This window comes from Somniosus microcephalus, chromosome 2, assembly GCF_052327205.1.
Source record: "Somniosus microcephalus isolate GS21.2 chromosome 2, FLI_Smic_1.0, whole genome shotgun sequence".
In the NCBI taxonomy this organism is placed as follows: domain Eukaryota; kingdom Metazoa; phylum Chordata; class Chondrichthyes; order Squaliformes; family Somniosidae; genus Somniosus; species Somniosus microcephalus.
In genome coordinates, this window is record NC_140988.1 from 88,342,496 (window position 1) to 88,356,421 (window position 13,926).

The window sequence follows — 13,926 nt, forward strand, 5'->3', positions numbered from 1 at the left end:
TGGCTTTTTAACCTCCCACCCGATCCAAACCCACCTGTTCTTGTGGGTTAAAATTCCCCCTTGCGTGTCTCTGAGGATTCTTCAATCTGATTGGTTGATGAGCCTCGCTGCTTCTTGACCTGCTCAGAGACGCCACAGATCCCCTGTAGAGGAAGGCCGCACTGGATCAGATGCCAGATTAGAGCAAGTCTTCGCTCAAAGGTCCGCAAAAACTTTGTGGGCAGCTATCAGCGAGGTGAATGGCGAGTGCCGTTCCTTCGCCGCTGACTGCAAAATCCAGGCCAAGGACTTTGAACTTTTATTGTGGTGTATGCATTTATCATCCATGGAAATATGATTTCTGCCCCACTACAGGTATTTGCACAGGTTCGATATTGAGTTAGAACAAATTGAATTGGCGAATAGCATCAAAGGCAGACAAGGAAGACAGCACGAGGCTCGGGAAGCCATTCTCAAACAGAGCATTGAACGTGAGAGGCTTCTGTACGAAGAAAATGGAATAGGTATGAGTGCTTAATTCATTACATCCCCAGTCCCCTCCTATAAATATTCTAACATTATTACTTGATAAGTGCTATTAAGGTGTATAACTAAAAGTGGATTGAGCTCCACAGTTCTTTTTATAAACTGGACACACCCCAATTAATCAATTTCAAATGAATTGATGATGAATTAATATCGATTTGTTGGAGTATGGGGATCTAATGGAGCTTGGAAAGGAGAGAGTGATTAACATTTTGTTTATCTCTAATTAAAATAAAATATGATGTACCCAAATTTAACAAAATAGAAACGGGGTAGGCCATTCAGTCACTCGAGCCTGTTCTGCCATTCTGTTCGATCATGGCTGATCTGCACATCAACTCCATTTACCCACCTTTTCTCCATATCTCTTGATACCCTTACCTAACAAAAATTTATCAATCTCAATCTTGCAAATGTTAAGGCTGGCTTGTCCTAATGTGCATGCAGAGTGTCTTCAGCACCACAGACAATATGTTATCAGTGCCTATAGCCTTTGCTGTATCCAAGGTACTGAGCTGCTTCTGAATGTCACGTGGAGTGTACCAAATTCACTGGATATTGGCATCTATGATGACGGGGACCTTGGAATGAGACCAAGTAGGGTCATCCATTTGGCACTTTTGGCTGCAGACTTTTACAAACACTTTGGCCTTGACTCTTGCACTCGCGTACTAGGCTCCACTATGGTTAAGGATTGAGATGTTCATGGCACCTCCACCTCCTATTAGTTGCCTTTTTGTGCATCACCATTCTGTGGGATGTGATAGGACTGCTGCGTTCAGGTCTGATCCATTTGTTCTGGGAATGCTTAGCTCTGTGTATGGTTTGCTGCTTTCATATTTTGCATGCAGATAGCCCTTATAGCTTCACTAGGTTGATGCTTCATTGAAAGGTAAGCCTGGTGCTGCTACTACAGGAAACTTTTGTTTAAACGGAGGTTAAATATCTGGAATGCTCTATCCACCAGCAAAATTCAGGAGTCGGTTCAGATAACTTTTTTTACTTTTAGTTGCTTTTTTTCTCCATTTGGGGCTCTGCAAGCGTCTAGCTGAAGCTGTTGCTTAGCTACAGAGACGCTTGCAAGCTGCACCGACTGTTTTGAAGCTGAGCAACAGGGTTTGTTATAGAAACATAGAAGATAGGAGCAGGAGTAGGCCACTCGGTCCTTCGAGCCTGCTCCGCCATTCAACGAGATCATGGCTGATCATCCAAACCCTAGCACCCGGTCCCTACACCGACAGCCATCCCACCCAAGCCCTATCCCCGTAACCGCGTAACCCCACGTATTTAGTCCCCCCTAACACTAAGGGCCAATTTTTATCATGGCCAATCAACCTAACCCGCACATCTTTGCTTCAGACGGCGCTCTGAGCTCCGTATGTTTTAACATTTCGTATGCAAGGGGCTAATGACTATTTTAGGCAAATGCCCAGGATGCCTGAATGTTGTCTGAGGCCAGTATGGTGTTGAATGTATTTCAGGCATCCTTGGGGACATAAATTCTCAAAATTGGTCCTTTTTGCCCCTGTTGTCTGCCGGAAAACAGGCGCTACGAGGACCAATTTCTCCCCCATTGTAAGTGATACTCAATCTATTGCAGTGTTAAAGTAGCTTGTAAACGTTTGATTGTGGTCGCTAATTAGTGTCATTCACAGAAAAGTGAGCGGAATTGCAGAATACTATCTCTGAAATACTGGTTTTTGATGGTTGGTATTATAATACCTGTTTAAAAAAATGACTTGCTCTCTTTCTCCCTCCTCCCACAACTAGCTCAGTACGTAAAGCAAGCAACTGAGTCTGGTCTTGAGCTATGCAGACCAGGAAAGTCTCCAGTTGTATCTTGGGGCATGATCTTGCCAGCCCTGGGGAGGTGGGACTGCTGGGAAAATGGCAGAATCTGGGGGCGGGCACCCATCCCGCCTCTGTGCCATCTTGCCAGGAGGCGGGTAGCCGACCTGCACCGGGTCCCGTCTCCTTGGAAGGGGATTACAGCCACTTAACTGCTTGTTAACAGGTAGATAAGAGGATTATCCCCATTTTACCCACACAAGTGCGGGCTTCCCAAAGGCTGCAAACCCCGCCAGGGTCACCGAGGCGAGCAGTGGGTCTGCGGGGTGTAAAAGTGCGCTGTGAAGGTAAGTGATGGGTGCAAGTGTGGAGAGGTGAGGTATGTAAGGTAAGTGGCAAGTGTTAGAAAAAGTTTACTTACCTTTGTTTCTTCCTGCAGGCTTCAAGAGTTGGCGATGTGGAGATTCTCGCAACTCACCGGCAGAGATGACAGGTGGCTGCTGCATTCCCCAATGCAACAACCACCTAATTTCTGCTAAAGAAAGAGGTTTGATGAGTTTTGAATTCAAGAACTCATCAAACTACAGAGAATGTCAGTGTTTGACAGCTTCACAGAGCTGTCAAACGATGACAATTCATCTGTCAAAAATTTTTGACAGATGAAACGTCATAAGCTGACGTTCTCTGTAACCGGCTTTCTCTTAATTGGCCTGCTGGGCGGGCTTAACAAGGTCAATCAAGGGAAAATAGCATGGGTTGGCCAGAACTCGATGGAGGCGGGACTGAAACCTGACAAGTGGGAGTTCCGCCTCCAGAAACACCCCATTGGCAAAATCCAGCCCTTGGTCTGTACTAAGTTAGCTGATTTCAACTAGACTGACAGTGGAGAAGCTGTAAATGGCTTTAATAACCCTGCATTATGTACAACAATAAGAACAAAATGCATTGCAATTGCATTCCTTGCATGCTAGAAGATATCTTAAAGCACTTTACTTTGAGGAGGAAGGATGGTAGATGCCAGGCAGGAACGAAAGTGGACATGGTTGTAGGAGATGAAGGCATGCTCAAAGAGAGGGGATTTGAGAAGGTTTTTGACAAAAGGAGGGAGGTGGCAAGGTGGAGGGATGTAGGGAAGGAGTTCCACATCACAGCGGCATAGTATCTGAAAGAGCAGTCATCAATAATGTAGTGGGGAGCAAGGAGTAACCCTATGTTAGGAACAGAGAGTGCATGAGGGAATGTGTGGTTGAAAGCAAGTACAAAGATCTTGAAGTTGATTTGCTGGAACATGGAACTGGAAAGGAGAGAGTGATGGGACTTCATTTAAGGTCTAGATGTGGCCTGTGCTGTTTGAAATAAGTTGTAATTAGTGGAGGTTAGGAGGCAAGCTAAGAGTGTTAGAAAAGTCAAGCCGCTAGGCAATAAAGGCATGAACTAGGGTTCTGGTGGTGGTGGGAAGAGGTAGAGAATAATGAGCAGTGTTCCTGCTCCAAATCACCATCCAGTAACTCTTGCTGGAAGTCACATATGTGGACATAGTCAGAGGACAAATTTGTCTTAGAATCCACTCCTTCTCTTCCCTCTCCCATGATCGGATATAACTTGCTGACTTGAGAAGAATGGCCACTTGGATGAAATTTCTGGAGTACTTTTCCAGCCTCTGGAGCCCTTCCTCCTGACATGTGTTTGAGAGATGAGAGACAAGGGGAGAAAATTGGAAGAAGAAAATCAAAAGATACTCAAAAAAGAGACAGGAGGGTGGGGTGAGTTGATTTTAAAAGGTTAGCCTTGTATGGTGTGTAATACCCTCAAATGACACTTTGAGGTACTTGCTTACATTCAAATTGTCTAATTTAATGTTTTAATGCATTTATCTAAATATCTTCTATTTAGTGGAGGTATTAATTCATTTATTTTAGACAGGTTAATGGCTGCTAAATTAGTGGAAACTGGAATTTTAGACAAGCATTAAACCTCTGCCAGTATTCCACAGCTTGTTTTCAGGCTCCTGGTTATCTTTCATATATATTTAATATATGTTGATGAAACTATTCTAGTATTTTCAGACTAGGGGCTCTTAATTTTGAATGGAGACCATCCTTCCTCTTCTTTACTGTGCCCTGCAATAAAGGAGATCTGAAGAAAATGCATTAAAATAAAATCTTTCTTCCCCTTTGGTTTTTCATGATCGCTGTCATATTGGGAGATAAAGTTTTCACAAGAGGGAGAGTTATTATTCCTTCCTATTATCTCACGTGGTACTGGTGCACCTTTTGGATGATTAGGAAATATTATATTGGCGCTGTGACTTCAGGAGAACGGCACTCCTGAGTACAGCACCCCCGCCCCCATCCCCCACCACCAATTTTATTGCACCTGTTCACAGGTCCAGCTTCTAGTACCAAGAAAAAGAGCTCCATGTTTTCATGCCTCAGACCTTTCCTCTCGGGACCTTTTTTATTATTTTAATTTGTTATTGGCAGCAGGAGTAGTGCGTCTACATCCAATAGCATACTGTCAATATAAAGTCCCTTTGGGCTGTGCAGTATGTCCGTGTGAAACATGGCTGGAGTTGTTCATTTGCCACGTTCAGAAATATAGTCGAGCTTTATTCATGTGCAACTTTTATCATTTAAAACTTGCTGACCTTCATGAGAGAATATTATTTTAATTTATTTTATCAGAAGATTGCATTGTTCTTCAAGCTCCATTTTAGATTGGGAGATGGTTTCTGTCATTTTAGGTTCTTTCATGGGAACCTCTTTTGAGACAAGTGGTTATCGGCAGTGCCATGGTTGAGTCATTTGCATTTTTTTTGATATGTTAATGCTTGGATGTTCTTTAATGCCTCTTCACGTCCTGATAGTGTGAGTGTTCTTATTTATAATTTCCTTTTGTTATCACAATTCTTTCACTGCTCTTCAATTCACTGTGGTCTTATTGTACATGTGGTCCCTGTCTGATGCAATTGTAATTTGTCTGTTTAAGGAAAAAATATAGTTTAGAATCTAGTGCATGGCTAAATCAAAGTATTTTAATTAAAAATTTTCAGTTGACAGTTTTTACTAATATTTAAAAGATAATCTGGATTTTCCCCTTCGGCATTCCTGGTGCTCGCTAGAAGCTCATTTTGGAAAATTCTGCAAATCCAAAGCTTGTAGAGGCCATAATATAGGAAAACAATTATCTCACCTAGAAAGATATGGGTTAAGGACAGCCAACATGGATATGTAAAAAGCTAATTGTTTCTGACAAATTTAACAGATTCTTTGAGGAATTAATGGAGTTTATTGAAAACATTGCAGTGTTTATAGGGATTTTCAAATTGTATTTGAAAAGGTGCACCATAGGAGGCTTATTGATAAAATTAATGCACATGGTGGCTTGGATTAGTGGTTGATTAAAGGATGTTTTTTGAACTAGTGGGATGTATAGTAGGGCAGATTAAAATGATTCTCAGGTTCTGGCAGAGCTGCTAAATGACTTTCGTATCAGTCTATACTCCTGTAGATGATGCTCATGTCCCAGAGGGGGTGCTCTGTGTATTGAATAGCATTATTAATATTAAAATAGATAGTAATCATCTTGGATAGATTAGGAAAGCTCAAAATTGATAGGGCTCCAGGCCCAGATAATATTCAGCCATGGGTGATTAAAGAAATTGGGCAGGTGCTCTGTGAGACCTCTGTGCATATCTTCAATAGTTCAGTAGAGTCGGGGATAGTTCCCTTAAACTAGAAGCTAGCTCATGTTGTTTCTATTTTCAAAAAAGGGGACAAATCGGAGCCAAGGAACTACAGGCCTATCAGTCTGACATCCATTATTGGGAAGATGTGAGAAGGGATCGTAAGAGATGTGCTTTATGATCACTGGGAAAGGGAAAGGGTCCATTAGAAATTCACATGGCTTCCAAAAAATAGGTTGTGCACAACACATTTGATGAGTTTTTTGAGGAAGTCACTAGGGTAGTGGATGAGGGAAATCCGGTAGACATTTCAGAAGGCATTTGATAAGGTATCTCATGGAAGGTTACTTCACAAGGTAGAATCTTGTATCCGTAGGAGTTTGAAACGCTGGATTAAGAATTGGCTCCAATCACATAGCCAAAAAGTTGTAGTTCAGCCTGGTCTGGACTTGACTGGACTGGTTTCGATCTCCTGAGGGAGTCGGAGAGGAATTTTCCAGAGTATTTTTTTCCTTTATTGGCCTTGGGTTGTTTTCTGTTCTTTTGCGTCTTCCAGGTGATTACATGGTTGCAGGGGTGGGGAGGAAGCGCAAAGTGTTTAGTCATGATGGTCCAGCCATCATGGTGTGGGGCAGGCTTGATGGACCTGTTGGTCTTTTCCTGCCTGTCGATTTTGTATCTATCTATATATATATAAATCTGTCATTCTGTCATTCTGTCATTCATCGCCTGTGCGTCTGGCGGGCTATGCGCTCGAAAGTTACAGGGCGTACCTACACGCGCTTTACCTCCAAAGAAAGCTTACGCTTCCGAGACGGTTTTAAGCGTATTTACGTTTCGGCCGGGCTAAAATCGCGCCCGCGGTATCCCAAAAACATTCAACGTTCCGCTCATTAGCATCTCATTATCCGCTCATTAGCGACAGAGTGACCTCGAGCTCGACCAATCGTACGCCGGGTTGCTGGCGTGTGCCGCCGGGCCAATCGGTGCGTGTGTGGCCGGGCCTTATCGTTCTGAACCGAGGTGAGTCGCCGCCATCTTGATTCCAAACTTTTCCTTTTTCCCGCTTTCTGCGTCTTAAAAAAAAAAACGTTGCTTTTAAAACACACATTGTTTTAAAAAAAAATGATTTAGAAAGTAATTAACTTATCTAATCTCATTAATTTTCCTACCTTTCCCCATTTTTCCAGGTAGGCCTCGAAGCCTCGGCTTCTCCTTCGCACCCACGCCCGAGCTAGGCACCTCCCGGCCCCACTCGAAGGCTGGAGGGCCGAGCCTCAGCCCAGCGCCGCTAGGGTGCGCGCGCAGCAGGAGCTGAGACGCGGCGTCTCTCTTGGGCTTGGCCGGGGGGCGGGGCTTGCTGAGCGTCAAGCGCCACCCTGGCAACCGGCCGTCTCGCACAGCCGCAATCGGCGGTCTTCACCTGGGGGGGGGGGGGCGCGACCCTCGGGGGGGGGGGGGCGCGACCCTCGGGGGGGGGCGCGACCCCTCGGGGGGGGGGCCGCGACCCCGCCCCCCCGCCCTCCCTTCCCTCCCGCCCTCCCTTCCACCCCGCCCTCCCTTCCCCCCCCGCCCCTCCCTTCCCCCCCCGCCCTCCCTTCCCCCCCCGCCCTCCCTTCCCCCACCCGCCCTCCCTTCCCCCCCCCGCCCTCCCTTCCCCCCCCCGCCCTCCCTTCCCCCCCCCGCCCTCCCTTCCCCCCCCGCCCTCCCTTCCCCCCCGCCCTCCCTTCCTTCCCCCCCCGCCCTCCCTTCCCCCCCGCCCTCCCTTCCCCCCCCGCCCTCCCTTCCCCCCCCGCCCGCCCCGACAGCCTCCCTTCCCCCCCCGCCCTCCCTTCCCCCCCCGCCCTCCCTTCCCCCCCCCGCCCTCCCTTCCCCCCCCCGCCCTCCCTTCCCCCCCCCGCCCTCCCTTCCCCCCCCCGCCCTCCCTTCCCCCCCCCGCCCTCCCTTCCCCCCCCGCCCTCCCTTCCTTCCCCCCCCGCCCTCCCTTCCTTCCCGCCCCCCGCCCTCCCTTCCTTCCCCCCCCACGCCCTCCCTTCCTTCCCCCCCCCGCCCTCCCTTCCTTCCCCCCCCGCCCTCCCTTCCTTCCCCCCCCGCCCTCCCTTCCCCCCCGCCCTCCCTTCCCCCCCGCCCTCCCTTCCCCCCCCGCCCTCCCTTCCCCCCCCGCCCTCCCTTCCCCCCCCCGCCCTCCCTTCCCCCCCCGCCCTCCCTTCCCCCCCCGCCCTCCCTTCCCCCCCGCCCTCCCTTCACCCCCCCGCCCTCCCTTCCCCCCCCTCCCCTTCCCCCCCGCCCTCCCCTTCCCCCACCCTCCCTCCCCTTCCCCCCCCCCGCCCTCCCCTTCCCCCCCCCGCCCTCCCCTTCCCCCCCCGCCCTCCCCTTCCCCCCGCCCTCCCTTCCCCCCTTCCCCCCCCGCCCTCCTTCCCCCCCAGTCGCTCTCTTTCCCCCCCAGTCGCTCTCTTTCCCCCCCAGTCGCTCTCTTTCCCCCCCAGTCGCTCTCTTTCCCCCCCAGTCGCTCTCTTTCCCCCCCAGTCGCTCTCTTTCCCCCCCCAGTCGCTCTCTTTCCCCCCCCAGTCGCTCTCTTTCCCCCCCCAGTCGCTCTCTTTCCCCCCCAGTCGCTCTCTTTCCCCCCCCAGTCGCTCCCTTCCCCCCCCCCCCCCCAGTCGCTCTCTTCCAACAACAACATTCCCTCGAAAAAGCCTCGGCACTGCCGGGCACTTCAGCTAGTCTTATATATATAAATCGGTACTTCTGTCTGTCATTCTGTCTGTCTGTCATCGTGTGTGCGTCTGTCAGGTACGCGCTCGAAAGTTACAGGGCGTACCTACACGCGCGTTACCTCCAAAGAAAGCTTACGCTTCCGAGACGGTTTAAGCGTATTTACGTTTCGGCGGGCTAAATCGCGCCCGCGGAATCCGAAAAACCTTCACATTCCGCTCATTAGCATCTCATTATCCGCTCATTAGCGACAGAGTGACCTCGAGGTCACTCTGTCGTACGGCGGCTTGCGTCCGCGTGCGGCGGGCCAATCGGTGCGTGTGTTGGCAGGCCTTATCGTTCTGAACCGAGGTGAGTCGCCGCCATCTTACTTCCATTCTTTTTCCTGCTTTCTGCATCTTTCTTTTCAAATATACATTTCCAGCAAAATAAAATTCAATTTATTAAATTCTTTTAAAATAAATCACTCATTTGTAAATATTTTATCTAACCTGAAACATTCTTTTTCCTACCTTTGCCCGTTTTTTTTCTTAGGCCTGAAAGCCTGGGACTTTCTTGCCCAGCCAGGCCCGAGCTAGGTAACTGGGCTGCTGCTAAGCTCCCCCCCGCCCCGGCCGTGACACGTTACCCAGGGCAACGGCGTCAGCCACGAGGTCAGGGTGCGCGCGCAGCAGGAGCAGGTGAGACGCGGCATCTCTGTTCCGCGCTCAGGAGGAGGGGGGCGGGGGGGGGGGGCGTGGCTCGGCCGCCGGCCGTCTCTCAGAGCCGCAATCGGGCTCGGCCGGGGGGGGGGCGGGGCGGGGCTCGGCCGCCTGCCGTCTCTCGGAGCCGCAATCGGGCTCGGCGGGGGGGGGGGGGTGGGGGCTCGGCCGCCGGCCGTCTCTCGGAGCCGCAATCGGGCTCGGCGGGGGGCGGGGCTCGGCCGCCGGCCGTCTCTCAGAGCCGTAATCGGCCTCGGCCGGGGGGGGGGGAGGGGCGTGGCTCGGCCGCTGGCCGTCTCTCAAGGCCGCAATCGGGCTCGGCCCGGGGGGGGGGAGGGGCGTGGCTCGGCCGCTGGCCGTCTCTCAGAGCCGCAATCGGGCTCGGCCGGGGGGGGGGGGCGGGGCTCGGCCGGCTGCCGTCTCTCAGAGCCGCAATCGGGCTCAGCGGGGGGGGCGGGGCTCGGCCGCCAGCCGTCTCTCAGAGCCGCAATCGGGCTTGGCCGGGGGGGGGGGGCGGGGCTCGGAGAGCGGGGCTCTCGGCCGGGGGGGGGCGGGGCTCTCGGCCTGGCCCCTTCCCCCCCCGCCCCCCTTCTCCCCCCGCCCCCCTTCCCCTTCCCCGCCGCCCCCCTTCCCCCTGCCCCCCGCTTCCCCCCCCTTTTCCCCCCTGCCCTTTTCCCCCCCTGCCCTTTTCCCCCCTGCCCTTTTCCCCCCTGCCCTTTTCCCCCCTGCCCTTTTCCCCCTGCCCTTTTCCCCCCTGCCCTTTCCCCCCTGCCCTTTTCCCCCCTGCCCTTTTCCCCCCTGCCCTTTTCCCCCCCTGCCCTTTTCCCCCCCTGCCCTTTTCCCCCCCTGCCCTTTTCCCCCCCTGCCCTTTTCCCCCCCTGCCCTTTTCCCCCCTGCCCTTTTCCCCCCCTGCCCTTTTCCCCCCCTGCCCTTTTCCCCCCCTGCCCTTTTCCCCCCCTGCCCTTTTCCCCCCTGCCCTTTTCCCCCCCTGCCCTTTTCCCCCCCTGCCCTTTCCCCCCCTGCCCTTTTCCCCCCCTGCCCTTTTCCCCCCCTGCCCTTTCCCCCCCTGCCCTTTCCCCCCCCTGCCCTTTCCCCCCCTGCCTTTCCCCCCCTGCCCTTTTCCCCCCCTGCCCTTTTCCCCCCCTGCCCTTTTCCCCCCCTGCCCTTTTCCCCCCCTGCCCTTTTCCCCCCCTGCCCTTTTCCCCCCTGCCCTTCCCCCCCTGCCCTTTCCCCCCCTGCCCTTTCCCCCCCTGCCCTTCCCCCCTGCCCTTCCCCCCCCCTGCCCTTTCCCCCCCCTGCCTTTCCCCCCTGCCCTTTCCCCCCCTGCCCTTCCCCCCCCTGCCTTTCCCCCCTGCCCTTTCCCCCCCTGCCCTTTCCCCCCCCTGCCCTTTCCCCCCCTGCCCTTTCCCCCCCCTGCCCTTTCCCCCCCTGCCCTTTTCCCCCCTGCCCTTTCCCCCCTGCCCTTTCCCCCCCTGCCCTTTCCCCCCCCTGCCCTTTCCCCCCCCTGCCCTTTCCCCCCCCTGCCCTTTCCCCCCCTGCCCTTTCCCCCCCCTGCCCTTTCCCCCCCCTGCCCTTTCCCCCCCTGCCCTTTCCCCCCCCTGCCCTTTCCCCCCCTGCCCTTTCCCCCCCTGCCCTTTCCCCCCCCTGCCCTTTCCCCCCTGCCCTTTCCCCCCCTGCCCTTTCCCCCCCCTGCCCTTTCCCCCCCTGCCCTTTCCCCCCCTGCCCTTTCCCCCCCTGCCCTTTCCCCCCCTGCCCTTTCCCCCCCTGCCCTTTCCCCCCTGCCCTTTCCCCCCCTGCCCTTTTCCCCCCCTGCCCTTTTCCCCCCTGCCCTTTTCCCCCTGCCCTTTTCCCCCCTGCCCTTTTCCCCCCTGCCCTTTTCCCCCCTGCCCTTTTCCCCCCCCGCCCTTTTCCCCCCCCGCCCTTTTCCCCCCCCGCCCTTTTCCCCCCCCGCCCTTCCACCCCCCGCCCTTTCCCCCCCCGCCCTTTCCCCCCCCCGCCCTCTTCCCCCCCCGCCCTCTTCCCCCCCTGCCCTCTTCCCCCCCTGCCCTCTTTCCCCCTGCCCTTTTCCCCCCTGCCCTTTTCCCCCCTGCCCTTTTCCCCCCTGCCCTTTTTCCCCCCTGCCCTTTTCCCCCCTGCCCTTTTCCCCCCTGCCCTTTTCCCCCCCTGCCCTTTTCCCCCCTGCCCTTTTCCCCCCTGCCCTTTTCCCCCCTGCCCTTTTCCCCCCTGCCCTTTTTCCCCTGCCCTTTTCCCCCTGCCCTTTCCCCCCTGCCCTTTTCCCCCCCTGCCCTTTTCCCCCCCTGCCCTTTTCCCCCCTGCCCTTTTCCCCCCCTGCCCTTTTCCCCCCTGCCCTTTTCCCCCCCTGCCCTTTCCCCCCCTGCCCTTTTCCCCCCCTGCCCTTTTCCCCCCTGCCCTTTTCCCCCCTGCCCTTTTCCCCCCCTGCCCTTTTCCCCCCCTGCCCTTTCCCCCCCTGCCCTTTCCCCCCCTGCCCTTTCCCCCTGCCCTTTTCCCCCCCTGCCCTTTTCCCCCCCTGCCCTTTTCCCCCCTGCCCTTTTCCCCCCCTGCCGTTTTCCCCCCCTGCCCTTTTCCCCCTGCCCTTTTCCCCCCCTGCCCTTTTCCCCCCCTGCCCTTTTCCCCCCCTGCCCTTTTCCCCCCCTGCCCTTTCCCTGCCCTTTTCCCCCCCTGCCCTTTTCCCCCCGCTCCCTTCCCCCCCTCCCTTTCCCCCCTCCCTCCCCCCTCCCCTTCCCCCCCTCCCCTTCCCCCCACCCCGCTCTCTTCCCCCCAGTCGCTCTCTCTCTACCCCCCAGTCGCTCTCTCTCTTCCCCCCCCCCAGTCGCTCTCTCTCTCTCTCTTCAAGAACAACATGCCCTCGAAAAAGCCTAGGCACCGCCGGGCACTTCAGCTAGTATATATATAAAAGACCACTTCTGTCTCTCTGTCTGTCCTCTACACGTTCGAAAGTTATAGAGCGTACCTACACGTGCGTCACATCAAAAGAAAGCTTACGATTACGGACCGGTCATAGGCGTATTTACTTTTCCGTCAAGACAAAAATCGTGCCCCCGGTATCCCAAAAACGTTCAAAATTCCGCTCATTAAATGGGAAAAGTTCTGCTCATTTGCATTGAGTGACGTGAAGGTTGACCAATCGTACGGTCGAGCGACCTGACCGTTGACCGACGGTTGACCAATCGCTGCGTCACGGGGGTGGGTTCACTGCGCGTGCAGGCGGGCCATCCTACAGTTGAGTGTTGAGTGACTTGACGATTGACCAATCCTACAGTTCAGTGACCTGACGGTCGACCAAGCGTGTGTGGGCGGGCCTTATCATTCTGAACCGAGGTGAGTGGCCGCCATCTTGATTCTTCACGATTTTTTTCCCACACTTTCTGTGTGTTAGGGAACTAAGGAAAATAACAATTTATTTGAGTTTTAAATTGTATTTAGCAACAGTAGGAAATGAAGTGATCCCCTGCCCTTCGCCCGGAGGCTCGCCTACTTTGACGGCCATTTCGAGTGGCTGTGCCGGCGCCGGGCGCGGCCGAGCAGCCCGGGAAGCCTGGGCCTTGAGTTGCGGGCCGTGCCGGGAGCCGCCGCGCACAAAACTTCCCCGCGGCGTCAACAGCCCCGCCCCAGAGCCCGACCCAAAGCCACCAGGTTGCCGCTGCGGCGGCCCAGTCTCTCTCTCTCTCTCTCTCTCTCTCATCCCAATCTCTCTCTCTCACACTCCCAATCTCTCTCTTTCTCTCACACTCCCAATCTCTCTCTCTCTCTCTCACACTCCCAATCTCTCTCTCATACTCCCAATCTCTCTCTCTCTCTCTCTCACACTCCCAATCTCTCTCTCTCTCTCTCACACTCCCAATCTCTCTCTCTCTCTCTCACACTCCCAATCTCTCTCTCTCTCTCTCTCACACTCCCAATCTCTCTCTCTCTCTCTCCATACTCCCAATCTCTCTCTCTCTCTCTCTCTCTCTCACACTCCCAATCTCTCTCTCTCACACTCCCAATCTCTCTCTCTCACACTCCCAATCTCTCTCTCTCACACTCCCAGTCTCTCTCTCTCACACTCCCAATCTCTCACTCTCTCTCTCCCACACCCCCAATCTCTCTCTCTCACACTCCCAAACTCTCTCTCTCACACACACTCCCAATCTCTCTCTCTCACACTCCCAATCTCTCTCTCTCTCACACTCCCAATCTCTCTCTCTCTCTCACACTCCCAATCTCTCTCTCTCTCTCACACTCCCAACCTCTCTCTCTCTCTCTCTCACACTCCCAATCTCTCTCTCTCTCTCTCTCTCTCTCTCTCTCTCACACTCCCAATCTCTCTCTCTCACACTCCCAATCTCTCTCTCTCACACTCCCAGTCTCTCTCTCTCCCACACCCCCAATCTCTCTCTCTCTCACACACTCCCAATCTCTCTCTCTCTCACACTCCCAATCTCTCTCTCTCTCTCACACTCCCAATCTCTCTCTCTCACACTCCCAATCTCTCTCTCTCTCTCATACTCCCAA

At 54.3% G+C, this 13,926-nt stretch overlaps 1 protein-coding gene across 1 annotated transcript in view; it reads left to right on the forward strand.

The window, feature by feature from the left end:
• Positions 1-13,926, forward strand: part of tma16 (translation machinery associated 16 homolog) — a 65,499-nt gene that overhangs the window by 38,621 nt on the left and 12,952 nt on the right. Inside the window, exon 5 of the mRNA XM_086010939.1 lies at positions 355-503. Coding sequence (XP_085867065.1) covers positions 355-503 — 149 coding nt within the window. The remainder of the gene's footprint in view (positions 1-354; positions 504-13,926) is intronic.